At 44.2% G+C, this 14,322-nt stretch overlaps 1 protein-coding gene across 1 annotated transcript; it reads right to left on the reverse strand.

The window, feature by feature from the left end:
• Positions 1-307: 307 nt before the first annotated feature.
• Positions 308-13,175, reverse strand: LOC108087029 (cadherin-89D). Its single transcript, XM_017184196.2, has 12 exons — positions 12,791-13,175; positions 9,812-10,137; positions 8,631-9,340; positions 7,604-8,564; positions 7,374-7,540; positions 4,041-7,157; positions 3,242-3,310; positions 2,858-3,094; positions 1,656-1,964; positions 1,423-1,584; positions 802-1,008; positions 308-738 (listed from the first exon to the last, which is right to left on the reverse strand). The coding sequence occupies exons 1-12, from the start codon at positions 12,882-12,884 to the stop codon at positions 414-416; spliced, it is 6,684 nt and encodes a 2,227-aa protein (XP_017039685.1). The 5' UTR covers positions 12,885-13,175; the 3' UTR covers positions 308-413.
• Positions 13,176-14,322: the final 1,147 nt, after the last annotated feature.

The following is a 14,322-nucleotide window of genomic DNA, read 5'->3' on the forward strand; positions in this document are numbered from 1 at the left end:
TATCGGCGCTCTTCCACCTCTAGAATTGAACATCAATGTCCCACTCTCCTAATACATCCGGTACATCAACCTTATACACTCTACGAATTTATCCGAAATACCCGAATACCCTCCTGCATTAGCAAGTACACAACTCACAGTTAGCCGATCTCCGAATTTAAAGACCGCGATTTTAAAATTTTCGAGATAATTAGATTTTTGAATCTACCGGGGAATTTCAAACTTTTAAACACTTGATAAAAAAAACTGAAAGAGAGATAAATAAAGGCCAAACTAGTTTCTGCCTTTAAACACTATGAAAATGTTGTTCTTTAAAATCTCTCAGATTTATTGCACTGGTTTCTTACGGACTAACATCTAATCTAAGCTGACTATGCTATAAATTGCACTGCGTTTCTTTCTAGCTAAAAATTCTAAAACAATGAATTCGATTTGCTAAATTCGAGCGGCCGGCGGAAGGACTGCTCGAGGTTGTGGAGCCTCTGTTCCAGGTCGTTCATCGAGTTCCGGAGGGCGTGGCCCCGAGGTCGCAGCGAGATCTGCGGCGAGTGCTGCATGAGGTCGTCCTTGACCCCGGAGAAGGAGTGCCGCACGCAGGAGCGCTTCTCGAACCGCGTGTTCTGGTAGTGGGGATGGTGGTTCGGGTGGTGCTGGTGCTGGCGATGCTCGCAGTTCGCACTGCGGCAGTTGTGAGCCGTCAGTGGCTCGTCGGTCTTCAGCGAGTCCTCGTAGGTGTCACTGGATGAGAAGGGTGGTCAAGTGGGTATTACCGTGCAAATTCAAAATCAACTCCCAACACACCTGCTGTCTGTATTTGGATGAGGCTGACGCAGTTCCATGTGGGCCTTGGCATGCCTGGGACAGAGTACTTCCGGATTGCTGCGCTTGGAGCCGCCGTGTTGAAAGGAATCCGGCGAGGTCTCGTACAACTCGCGGCTGCTCAAGAACTCCACTCCAGAGTCCTGACCCGTCGAGTGCAGCGAGAACAGCGAGGTTTCGTAATTATTTCTGGAATGTATTTTTAAAGATAAATGTTAATATTATATTTGGAAACAGTAATAAGTGCTAACCACTCGCACTCCGATTTTTATAAACATATGTTCCTTTACATACATATTACATATTATTTATATATTTTTTATATTTGAATTTTGTTTTGCAGGGATAAATCATGTCTAAGATTCCTACTCTTTTAATTCCCCCTTAGTAACATTTCCACTTTATTGAAACATTTTACCAAACTCATTTTAAACTTAACAACAGAACTACCTAAACATAAATTCTGGCACTTATTCATAAAAGTACAAATAATTAATTCAAAGGCTTTACCCTCAGTGAAGCCTAAATTCTTATGTTAAAATGGTAGTTATTTAACTTAAAAAATAATATACATATTAAGTAATCTGTGTTGGTTTCACTTACAGGTTGCTCACCGGCTGGCAGGCGTTGTACTTGAGCACGAACGGAGTGCTGCCTGCACCACCGCTCCCGCCATCTCCCCCACTTGCCGCCACCGCAGAGGCCTTGGCAATGGACTTGGGCAGGGGCACGTCGATGTACTCCCGCTGCTGCTGGCGCTGCTGCCTGAATGGAGATCGGAGATTGTGGCTGGGGATTAGTGTCGAGAATGGAAACGAGTTTGGCTGGTCACTCACTCGTTGAGGAACTGGTGGTGCTGCTGCTGCGTGGCCATTGCCTGCTGCTGGTGGTGGTGGTGCAACTGCTGCTCCAGTTTCTCGGTGGCCGTGGCCGTCGACTGCGTCTGCGCCGAGGAGCAGACGGACTCCGGCATGAAGGCGCTGGTGGGTCGCTGGCTGCCGCTGCTGCTGCCCTTGCTGCACCGCTGCGTGTGCCGCTGCTGCCGCTGGCGTCGCTGCTTCTGGCCCCGCGGGGATCCGATTCCCGCGATGGTGTAGGTGAGCCCCGCGTCCGAGGAGGAGAAGTCTCGCTGGGACCAGAGACGTCTGCAATCGGTCATGAAGCAACATGGACAGGTTTGGATAATTAAAGAAATAGTTAAAAATGTTATCATCAATCAATCTTATTTTTGATTTAACAGAAAAAAGGTTATTAATTGCTGATTTATAAAATTATTATATATTTCATATCTTTAAATTGTAAATGAATTAAAAATGAATTAAATTAAAGTAAAAGCAGAAATTGTATTTCCTATAAAGGTTTAATTAACGTGTTGTGCAAAAATTTTGAATATTTCCTACCTATAATAGGAACATATGGAATTATACATTTAGAAATATAAGATTTCTATTTCCTATCCATCCTAATTTCTTCAAGTGTTAGAAAGATGTTAAGATATCATACAATGTCAATAAAAACTTTTCTCTGTGGAGGATGAGCGCAGTTGATGAGCTGAGAGTCAATTTGATTGGCATTCCCATTTGGGATGTAGTTGCACAGATGTCACCAGATCTTCATCTAATTGCAATACGTTGTTGTTGTTGTTGCCTCACATTGTTGTTGCAGCTGATGATGTTGTGTTTGTTGCATTTTACCGTTATAATTTAATCGGACAGGAGAGGCCCAATGGCAGCCGGTTTAGTCCAGAGTCTTGGAAACATCAACCAAGTTGGACATTGCACGTTGCACGTTGCACATTGGCCATTAGCAACAGCAACAATACACAACAACAACAACACACACTCGCAGAGAGAGCAGCAACATGAGGGCAACAACAACATTTGCAATCGACTTAAGATTTATTATGGGGCCTTCGGCTTAAGCTAACACTAAATGGCTAACATGAAATGCATCTATGAGCTACAGTCTTTCGGTTTTGCAGTTGCAGTTGCAAACTGCAGGCTGTCTGCCTCTGCAGCTTAGTGCCCCTCAATCATACCGTTTTTGGCGCATGCAGAGGTAGCAACAGGCGGCTATCAATGCCCCCAAACTGATCAGGGCCAGCAGCACCAGTGTCACAAACTCCAGTCCTCCCATGAAGCCCGAAACGGAGGCGTGAGTGGGTCGAGCCGACTGACCGAACTCGGCCAATTCGATGATGCGCGGCATGGGCTTTCCTCCGTCGAGTTTCTGCTGCTGCAGTTGCAGTGCATCCAGTTGGAGGCCAGCCAGGGCTCTTGGGAGAAAGAGAAAGAGATGGAGAAAGAGAGAATCCATTCAAGACCATTAATTCGCATGACAGTTCTGGGTCAATTGATTCCTCTCTTTTTTTCGAGCAGCCAAGAGGAGGGAAGGCGGGTTGGTTGGCAAGGGGAAAACTTACTCCTGCAGTTGCTCCATTTCCATAATGGAATTCGTGTGCGGATCGACGGCATATATGTAGGCATTGGTGCTGCAAATGGGTGGAATAAACAGAAGAAGAAGAAGAACCTGTTAGTTGGGGTCTTTTAATGGCCAATTAAATTATGTAACGCGGCCTAGCTGCCCACTCAAATAAAATTTATGTCTCAGGAATGCTTGAGAATAACTTGTCATCTATCTGGTTTTGCTGCAACCTCTTTTTGGGGCATGCAAATTCTAGTTATATGAGCTAAGTGTTGAGTTATTAATTAGGTTTTAATTAGTTAGTTGTTCGTATGCAAGTCTCAGGAATTCTTGAGGTTGAACTGTTATATTTCTGGTTTTTTTTTGTTACTAGTTGTTACCTCTTTGTCAAATTATTGTCCTATGAACTATAGGTTAAATTGATAATAATGTTTTAGTTGTTAAAAGGCAAGTTTTTGTCAGATTTTCTTATGGAACTGTTGACATCGAAACAGAGTAGACTTAATTTTTTTTTAAAAGCCATTTCAACCAAAAAAATTCTAGGAATAATACAATTTCTTAGTTAATTATGTTTATCATTCCTGGTTTACCTAGGTATCTTCTTGTTTATTAATATTAAAAAGCTTCGATAATAGCTTTTGAATAAATACTTATAGGTATGCCTTTTGTTTCATAAAGAGAATTCTGCATATTTCGATATAATTTTTGAGATTACGCTTTTCTTATTTGTTTTAGTAATATCAATAATTTAGTTTTAATAAAAAATAGTTTATTTAAATTGAAGTGTATGAACTTACGCCGCTTCGAGTCCTCCAGAATAGGGCTCCAGCAGTCGGACCCGCACATCCTTGCCGATGGCATCGCTCAGTGCCTCCATTAGTCCTTCGATGCGGCGTTCCACCTCGACGGGAACTCCGGCTACCACCAAACGCACCTGCTTGGCCTCATCGATGATGTAGACGAACACGTTGACAATGCCACTCCGTCCATCATCGTCACCCATGCGATCGGTGGCCTTCACATCGAAGCCATAGATGCATTCGTCGCGGGAAAGATCTCCCAAAAGCCGGATATTACCCGACTGCTCATCGATGCCAAAGAGTCGAGTCGGTTCGTTCAGCAGACGATAGCGAATCTCGGCGTTGAGTCCCTCGTCCAGATCGGTGGCCACCACCCGGGTTACCGGGTAACCAAAGCTGGCACTCTGCGGCAGAACAGCCACAATTGGTTGTCCGTTTCCCTTGAACTTGGGTGCATTATCGTTCTCATCCGCAATGTGCACCAGTATTCGACACTCGTTCAGGGAGAGACCCTCTATCCGCTCATCCACCACTGGATAGGAGACCTTAGCGTAGTTCCTGGCCTCCCTGCTCAAGCGATCCGCTCGAATCCTCAACTGGTAGCGGGAAATGTGCTCCCTGTCGAAGGGTTTCAAGGCGTACAGAAGCATATTCTTTGCATCGTATTCGAAGGGCGGATGGGCATCCGTTTCATCCAGACCCTCCTCCAGCCACAGGGACCAACGATAGTTCTCCGGATTGAGACCAGCACTCAAATTAAGTCGCATCACCTCGATGGGTGCTTCATTGTTCTCCGTGAGCTTCACTTCGTAATAAGCATGCTGGAATACGGAAACATTCGCCGGAGGTTCTGGTTTGGGCGTGGATTTCGGAGGATCCGTGACCGCCTGTCCCTGGAGATTCACTATCACAATTGCCGTGGCTGACAAAGTGGGACTTCCCACATCGGAGGCTATAACCGAAACGTTCAGATGTTCATAATCATTATAACCATTAATGCGAGATATTGTGGAGATGGTTCCATCCCTTGAATCGATTTGGAAGAGCGGCGCCTGCATTTCCTGGTGTCGAATGGAGTAGAGAACCAACCCGTTGCCATTGCCCACATTATCCTTGTCTATAGCTGTGAGTTGCCTCACAAAGGTTCCCGGTTGGGTGCTCCTATCCAGATAAGCCTTATAAACCGGCAACATCATCGTGCGATCTGCCACATTTGGTATGAACTTGACCGCCTTCGTTTGATCATCGTAGCCAATGAACTCGGGTCGATTGTCGTTGATGTCCAGCACATTCACCTCCACGTCCACGCTGCTGGACATCCTCTGCATCGGAGGAGCATTATCCGTGGCTATCACCTGGAAACTGTACTTATCCTTCACCTCTCGATCGAGAATTCCGCTTATCTTCAGCACTCCAGAAGCTGGTTTAATAGTGAATGGTAAATGCAGATCACTAAGCTTGTACGTGATGTTGGCATTCTCCCCGAAATCCATATCGATGGCAGTCAGTTGACCCAGGACACTATCCTTGTACTCGCCTTCCGGAGTATCGAAGCTGTACCAGGATTTCTTGAAGGTGGGTGCGTGATTATTCACATCCATTACCGTGAAACGCAGGCAGGTGGAATCCCGTAGACCATCGATATCGGTCACAGTTAGGTTCAACCACACTTCTATATTAGCTGACAAAGGATAATTCACAGATAGTTCGCCACTGAGTTTGTCGATGTTGAAGAACCGCACTCCCTGAACCCGCAGCATAGGCATTCCTGGTGTCCTTTCCACCTGCTCTCCCTGAAGTTCGTAGTGAAGTTGGGCATTCTTGCCGAAGTCCTCGTCACTGGCGCTCAGCTGAAGGACCTTCGTGCCCACCGGCGTGTCCTCATAGATGGCAAACAGAGGGCACTTAACAGAAACAGCTCGAATCATTCTGCGTCTGGATTTCGCTCTTGCCACCACTCCCAATCCTCCACCCACCGATCTCTCTCGATCTGGAGAAAACCTCGGTGAACCGGGAATGTGATAGGGAGGAGGTGCCAGCATCATGGCCGCCGTTGCCTGAGGAGCTGCCAAGCCACTCGAGCTCTCCACGAAGTAGATCTCCATGTCGGTGGTGTACTCTCTGATCTCCAAACGGGAATCCTTGAACACCGAGATGCGCTCGAACATCGGAGCATTATCATTGACATCGGCTACCAGGATAGTTAGATGAGCATAACCCGAAAGGCCTCCGGAATCGGCGGCAATGATCTTCAGGTTGTACAACTGCTGTTTCTCGCGATCCAATCCCCTCTTTCCTGTGTAGGATACCCGGAAATAAGGACCCGAACTGAGCTTGAAGTTCGTCTGCATGAAGGTGGTGTGCAGTTCCTGGTACTTGAACTCATCGTTCCACTGATCGGTCAAGTTGAAGATATTGAAAGCGCCCGTTGTGGATGGCATTTTGTGTTGGGTGGCATTCGGTGATCCCGCAGAACTACTATTCACATACTCTATGCTGAACTCCTCACTGTAATCCCCTTGAAGTTGAACTCTGAACTCCGCATTGACTCCCTCATCAGCATCCTGAATTAGAATCGCATGATTCATGGAGAGTTCTGTGCCCACAGCGCAGTTCTCGTTGATCAGACCCACATAGGTTAATCCATTGAACTTAGGGGCATTATCGTTGACATCGTCCACCTTGATGTTGACCTGGTAGATCCCCGCTCCACTCACCAATCCCGTGCTGTACTCCACAATCACGGTGAGCTCATAGTTGGCCTGCTGCTCTCGATCCAATCCGATCAGCGTAAGTAGAGTGCCATCCTCCGTGATGGAGATCTTGTTGACCACCTCCTGCTGGTTGGCAATGATGTAGCGCAGCTTCAGATTCGTATCCCCCACCAAACGTCTTGGTAATCGACGCTTCGACTTGGAGCTGCGACTCCGGTTTCTGCTGCGGAATCTGCTGCCCGTGGTGAGATTTCTACCAGTGGCCTCCGGCGGCATTTCACGGAAGGTTCCCAGATCGTTGTTCACCAGATTGACGCCATTCTTGTACAGGAGTTGGCCAATGATGCCACCCACTACGTTCTCCTCCACATGGAAGTTTATTACATTCATGTTGATCTCTCTAAAATTGAACAAATTACGTTATATAAAAGAATTAGTTTGTTTTAAAAGTGAATATATTAGATATCAGTAAGTAGAGCTTGTTTTAAAAATAAATATGATAATTATGTATAAGTAACTATAAAGCTTTAAAGATGAGAAAATTTTCTTTACTTGCCACCCTATTATAAACTCTCCAACCCTATTAGTCTAATATGTTTTTTTAAAGTATACTCACTCTATAACAGGTCTCAGTGGCACCTTTTGCTCTGGCTTGTTAACAATATGGATGGTAAGATTGGTGATGAGTACACCTTCATCGCTGAGTTCAGCTGGCGAGGCGATTGTGGTCAAAGGAGATGAACTACGCGACATGACCAACGATTGCGTGGAGTTGGCAAAGAGCTGTGAAAGATCAAAAAGTTACAGAGATACTGAAAGCAAACAATAAACAAAAGATGTACTTACATAATTAGCCACCGCTTCGAACTGGTAGACTTTCCTTTTGAACTCTGATAACTCTCGAATGACTGTGATAATTCCCGATCTCTCCTCGATGGCAAAGGGAACTCCCTCTGAATAAGTGTGTAGTAGATCGTACATTATCTCATCCTCTCCATCGTAAATCAGAGTGGTGCGCACTTGACCCACCGAAGTTCCCAGTGGGGTATTCGCACCCACCCAAAACTCGTACGGAGCACCCACAAAATCAATTGCCTGATCATCGATGGTTGCAAAAACCTCAATGGTGATCACCGCCAAAGAGAATCTTCGCTCCGAGGGATTTGTGGGTTGATCGCTCGCCTCCACGAAAACTGCGATGCGTCCTCTTCTCAGAGGTCCACCCACATAAATAGTTCCGTTCTTGTTGTCCAGCCGAAAGGGAATGTAACCACTGCCTTTTGGACGTTGAAGTTCATATAACAGGTGACCATTGGGACCGTCATCCGGATCGTGGGCAACCACCTGACCAATTACATAACCCGTGGGAGCATTTATGGGCACCTTGAACTCATACAGATTCCCACGTTCGAACTTTGGGGTATTATCATTCGTATCGAGCAGGGTGATCTCCACTAGAACCTTACTGGGTCCTGGTTTCTTTAAGTGCTTATCATCCAAATAAGAGGGATTCCTTTCTAATGCCTCCACATTTAGTTGGATAGATCTTCGCTGCTCACGATCCAATAATCGATCATCGCGCACGGTTATCCAACCTGTTCTAGAATCAATTCGAAAAGCTCCTGCTGCATCTTTAGTCTCCACCAGATTGTACAGAAACTCCGAGTTCTCGCCCTGATCCCGATCCACGGCATTAACCTGCAGGACACTGAAGCCAGTGGGAAGGTTCTCCACAATGGAAATGTTGTAGAAATCAGCTTCAAACTCGGGAACATTGTCATTCAGATCCAGAACCTCCACTTCAATGCTGTTAATGTTTAATAAGAAATACAATGAGTTTTGCTTTAAGTTAATTTGTGATTTTAATACTAACCGTGCTAGTGCTTTCTTCAAAGGATTATCCTTCTGCCGTGCTTCTAGCTGGAGAACAAAAGTATTTCCCGGCAGACTCTCCTCCTCCAAATCGATTTCCTTCTGCAGATACATCACTCCATTGTGGGGATTTACTCGAAACAGTTGTCTTTCGTTTCCCGAAATGATATCGTATACAAGTGAAGCATTCAGTGAATCCTGATCGAATGCCATTATGGGAGGAGCAAAGTAGAGGGGTATCCTAATGGGCGCTCCTGTCATCGGGTAGAATTCATTGATCCTGGTGCGATAAACACCTTCTGTAAATTTCGGTGGCAGATCGTCCACATCCCGAACATTGATTGTTATTGTGGTGTTTGCCTGGTTGGCTGGAGTTCCACGATCCCAGGCGAAGATTGGCAGCTTGAACTGCCGAATGCCATTATCGAAGTCCAGTTCTCTTTTCAGGATGAGCAGTGGTCGATGGTGGCTTTTCAGGGCAAAGTATGGACTGCCATCTGCCGAAAGTTGTTCCGGCACCGTGGACATGCTGAAGTGCACCTCGGAATTCGGAGTGTTGGGCTTATCGCGATCGAAGGCCTGAACTCCCTCGAAAATTATGCTCTCCACGGAGGTGTTCTCATCCACATCGACCACGTAGGGCACGTTCAGGAACTCCGGGGCATTGTCGTTCACATCCTCAATGTAAACTGTGATGGATAGGTAGCTACCCTGTAATTCGAAGGAAAACAGTGTATAGTGTAGTGATTATTTACACTTTAAGTTTTAATTTTCTTTTTGATTTAAAGAACGATTTTTTTATATCACAATAAACTTTCAGATTTTACAAAAATTCTGTTATAAGTTTTATAATTTAAGTTTTTAATTTAACAAAAGAATTATTTAATGGTTTTCCTAGTTAAAAGTCTTGTGAAGAGTTATGAGCTTCTTATAACTTTACTTTTGACATTTTAGATACTTATTAATATATTTAAATACAAAATACAAAGATGATACATAATTGTAGACAATACATATTTTAGAAATTATATTGAATTTAATTACATTGATCAATCAAAAACAACAATTTAATATATAGTTATCGTACCCGAAACTATATTTTAAATTTAATAGTAAGTGTTTTTAACATTTAAACTTGCTGGCTTATAAAGCTGATTTTGTAAGATTATTCAGAGAACCTACCTCCTCGATCTTCTCCTGCTTTCCGGCGCACAGGATGCGGAACTTGAGCAGGTTCCGGGGGACATCCCGATCGACGAGTCGCTCCAAAGAGCGGGCCAGGGTGACCACCACCGTGGTGGAGTTGTGCTCCGTGAGGTTGAAGTACTTGTGGTCCCCACTGACGTCGGCTCCCTTCAGGGAGGCGGTGGATCTCGGATAGGCCTGCAGCCGGAGGATCTCCTTGCCCACGGGGGCATCTTCCCGCAGTCGAATGAAGCGGACACCTTCGCTTTCCGCGGCGACTCCATCGAGCGTGTGAAACGCACAGCTGCCGGAGTTGCTGCCTCCTGAAAGTGGGGCACGAGATTACAGATTACTATATATGTGGCAGCAGTCTCAACTTGGAGGTGGAGTTGGGGAAGAAAAGTAAAACTTTGACAAATTATCGTTGTTGTTTCGCATTTGGGCATGCAGATTTTCCGCGAACACTCTGAGAACCGAAAACGGAAAAGCGCCGCGAACAACAATTGGAAAACCCACCGCGAAGTGCGACGTGCGGATCGAAAATGGGAGAGGGGGAGGTGGGGGGAAAAGGAGGCGTGGCAGAACAGGCGCCAAGCTAACCGAAAAACTTTCTACGTTTGTCGCGTGGCCCATTCAACCAGTGATTTTCATGTGCAGTTGCAAGCAGCAAGTTGCTAGTTGCAAGTTGCTCGTTGCAACACTTTTCCACATGCATTCAACTGTCTCCCGTGTCGCGGATTCTCTCAATCTCAATCTGCTGCTGAACATGTTGCTGTATCTTCTGCTGCTCCAGCTGCAATCAGCTCTTGCAAATTATTTTCTGCCGCTGCTACCCAAGTATTCAAGTATTCAAGTCTTCCCACCCTCATGACATAATTAAGCATTTTTTGTTTGCCCACGGCTCTTGGCCCAAAAGGCATTCCAGCCAAATGCGTTCCAAGTGACAAGAAGACATCGTCTGACATTTCTCCGCGCTTCATTTTCTTTCTTGCTTGGTTTTTTTTGTTGTTGTTTGTTTGTCTTTCTATTTTTCGGAAGATCTCCTGCAGCGGGAAATTATCATTGTTGCTTTCAGATTCAGATGGAGATTCAGATGGAGATGGAGATGCAGATGCAGTGAAATCTTGGCCATCGCAAAGTAACTTGGCCCCTTGTCGTCGTAGGCATTGCTGGTTTATTGTTTTATTTGCCGCTTGGCATTATTCCATTTTCGCTGCACCGCTTCTTGTTATTGCCGCAGTTGCAATTCGAGTCGCAATTTCTTTTATTTACTTGCAGTTTCTGGCTCACTTCGGTGTGAACCACTTGTGGGGCTTCCCCTTCATCGCAGGGAAGGGCCATCCAGCCAGCATTCGTTATATAGGCAGTAAAAGCAGCATAAAGAAGGTGTACATATCTTAAAACTTTAACTTATTAACTAGAGGTTCCGTTAGGAAGACTAATTAATCAATGCATAAGGTTTGTTTGCTAATTGGGTGCTTCCTTATATTGAAAACTTTTTATAGAAAAATATTCTTAAAAATGTTTAAAATGTTTAAAATGTTTAACTTTAACTTTTACACAAAATAAAAAAATATTCCATACATATTGAAATATATTTTCCTAACACACTTAATCGTTATAAAATGTTTGAGTACTAAAAAGAAAATAAATAAAACAAAAAGTTCATTAGAAAATGAGTCGGAAATTTACTCGATAAAAAAACGAAATGTATTTTGTATGTCTGTGTGAAGAATCGCAGAAATTCATAAAAAAATGTAAAGAGTGTTAAGAATATATTACAAAAATATAAAAATAATTAAAAGCGACATATAAACGGAATTCGGCTGATTTAAATTCGTTACAAGTATTTATTTGCCACCATAAAAAAACCTTTAAAATTATTGATATTCCTAGATCAAAATATATTTCCACAGTTATAAATTCTTTAAGAAACTCCACGTATTTTTTATCCACGCGTTGGTGATCAGAATCTATTCCACATGTGACTCGAATGCAAATGTTTCCCAATCACTCGCCGGACTCACATTTAAATAATTATGCAGTTCTGTTCCGATTGCACTTAACACTTTCAAGATTGAGGAGTTTTCGTAACGGTGCTCCCCAACTCATTTCCCACAACATAAATGTCATTCTCATTGTTCTCATAAAACAGAAATTATATGTAATTCATATGCACCATTCACATGGAACTCATGAAACGCTTTGGCACTTGACTGCCACTTGGTTGCCACTTGGTTGGTTGTCTCACAGCCATTTACCCATTCATACTTGGCTCCGCTCTTAGCCATCAACTAGAACATTAAGCTCAGGCGGTCATTCCAAGTAACACAAACAAATTAAGTTTTTAATTAGAACATTGCCACATTCACTGCCATCACAAGCGACGGAGACACTTGGGTTCCCAAGTCGAAGTCGGGTTTCCTAAGTTCGAGTTCACGCCGGGCCGAGTTATTAACTTGGCTTGTAGTTGGTAGTTGTCAGTTGGTAGGTGCAGGAGCAGGTTGCCAAAATGGGTCACTCCATGGATGAATAGCTAAGCCAAGTGGGTCAGCTGTCAGTGGTTGCATAAACTAATCGTCAGGTTGCCGCATTGAGATAATGCGCTCTCAAAACAAATCGATTTCCTTGCACATTTTTGTTGTATTTTTTGTTGTATTTTTAGCCAGCCCCTGAGGAAAAGCTGTCGCACCAGCATTTAAATTCGAAATTTGGGTTATTTAACGGTCTGTAAACGAGACAAACGAGTTGCATGCGTTGCAAAGGGGGGAGTGGAAAAGGGGGAAGGGGAAACGAAAGACTTAGGCGACAAACTGCGTCCAGCACTTGATTTACGCGGACCAACGCACATTAGCACTCGAGCAGAGAGATTGCGAGCTGGAGGAGACACTACACATTAACCGAGAGATTTACGAACACATCCCGCTTAAAGTCGGCTTAAAAGGCCATAACGGCTTTCGGCCAATTGCAACTTGCCTTGCACTTGTTGCCCCGTCTTCGCCGCTCGGCTCAAAGCAATAAGCCCGAAAATCGCCAGCGAGGGGAGAACTGAATACATTTTGGCTGCCATATCCTGGCAGTATCTTTCGATTTTCACCGAATTTCACTCCTTGGTTAGTATATAGCACTATATGGTATAGCATTAGCCGAACGCTCGCATCGCGCTTCGAGCGAAAAAACAACCGACAACGCAAACACCTCGCGACCAACTGAAGCTATCTTCCCGACTGCAGGTTGAGCCGACTAGTTTTTCACACACATCGAAACGAGAAGAAAAGCCACCACAGGTGACTGAGGAAAAGTGCTGCCAGAGCGGGGAGAAGTTTTCCGAGGGAGGAGCTTTGCGAGACTGAAACTGACGTATCCTTGGCTATATTGACTCGCTCAGAAACCGTTGCGCTACTATTATTTATTTCTTGAGTGCGTTGCGTGCTGGCTGAAAGACAAAAGCCAGGCCCAATGGATGAATGAAAGCCAAAAGCCAGAAAGCCAGCCAGTAAGGCAGCCAGAAAGCGAGAAACAAGGAAGGAAGGTCCAATAGCAATATCAAAAGCCAGTCGTAAAAGTATAAACAACAAAAGTGATTAACATAAAGCATAAACATGCAGTTCGCTGAAGCCCAGAGCCCTGGGCACTTTTGATGGCTTCATGTTTGCTGATGATGGTGATGGCAGTGATGGTGATGATGCCCCTTTGATGGCAATGCGACTAGCGAAAGATGCCGCAATGGAAAGCCATTGCTGGCTGGCAAGTTAGCAAGTCAGAAAAATTAGACAAAACACGGCCAAAAGCCCAGACAATATGGTGATAATCCAGTGAATCCAATATGAATCGAATGGGAACCGCTGCAGTTGCAATAAAGGCCTCTTAACGGTTCTTGCCTTTGGCCAAGTCGCAGATGCGCTGCTGCTCAAAAGAAATGAAAACAAGAAGAAAAGAACCCAGGGAGGGCTTATAGGTTGGGGAAAAATGCTAACAAGCCCGCCGCGCAGAAAGAGCCAAGGAAAACAGAGGCCGAAAGACAGCAGATAGAGGCTCAAAGACTGAGCAGCGTTTGCATTATGCGGCTTAATAGCTTTTACATAACAGCTGAGTGGAGACGAAGTCGAGGCAAGAGCGGCAACGCCGACTGACCGACAGCCCACAACAACCTACGCAAAGGTGTGCACTGAAAGAAAACTTCCGAAATATTGAAATTTAATGTTGATATGTTTTATGAAGAATATTTTTTTCGAATACTTAGTAGAACAGCGTTATAGTAAAGAAAAAAATAAACATACCAAATTTTTACAAACCATAAATATTACAAATAAAAAATATTGAAAATATTGAGGCTAAAATTATTCACTTATAATAATCGGTATGAAATAATTTAAATCTCAAAAAATGTATGTGGGCTCATTAATATGCTCAAATGTACGTTTAAGTGTTGACATACATTTTAATTTAAAAAGTTACCATTTATTTGTACATTGCAATTTTCTTGAATAACAAACTTTTTTTCAGTG

Source organism: Drosophila ficusphila, unplaced genomic scaffold, assembly GCF_018152265.1.
Source record: "Drosophila ficusphila isolate 14025-0441.05 unplaced genomic scaffold, ASM1815226v1 contig_791, whole genome shotgun sequence".
NCBI lineage: Eukaryota > Metazoa > Arthropoda > Insecta > Diptera > Drosophilidae > Drosophila > Drosophila ficusphila.

What these genes read in the sequence shown, in the direction of transcription:
- LOC108087029 (XM_017184196.2), bottom strand. Translation starts at nt 12,884, where the DNA reads ATGGCAGCCAAAATGTATTCAGTTCTCCCCTCGCTGGCGATTTTCGGG. An exon ending in GAAATGGAGCAACTGCAGGA is followed by an intron (nt 3,095 to 3,241) that starts GTAAGTTTTCCC and finishes CTTTCTCCCAAG; the next exon opens with AGCCCTGGCTGGCCTCCAAC. An exon ending in TGCCAGCCGGTGAGCAACCT is followed by an intron (nt 1,009 to 1,422) that starts GTAAGTGAAACC and finishes AATACATTCCAG; the next exon opens with AAATAATTACGAAACCTCGC.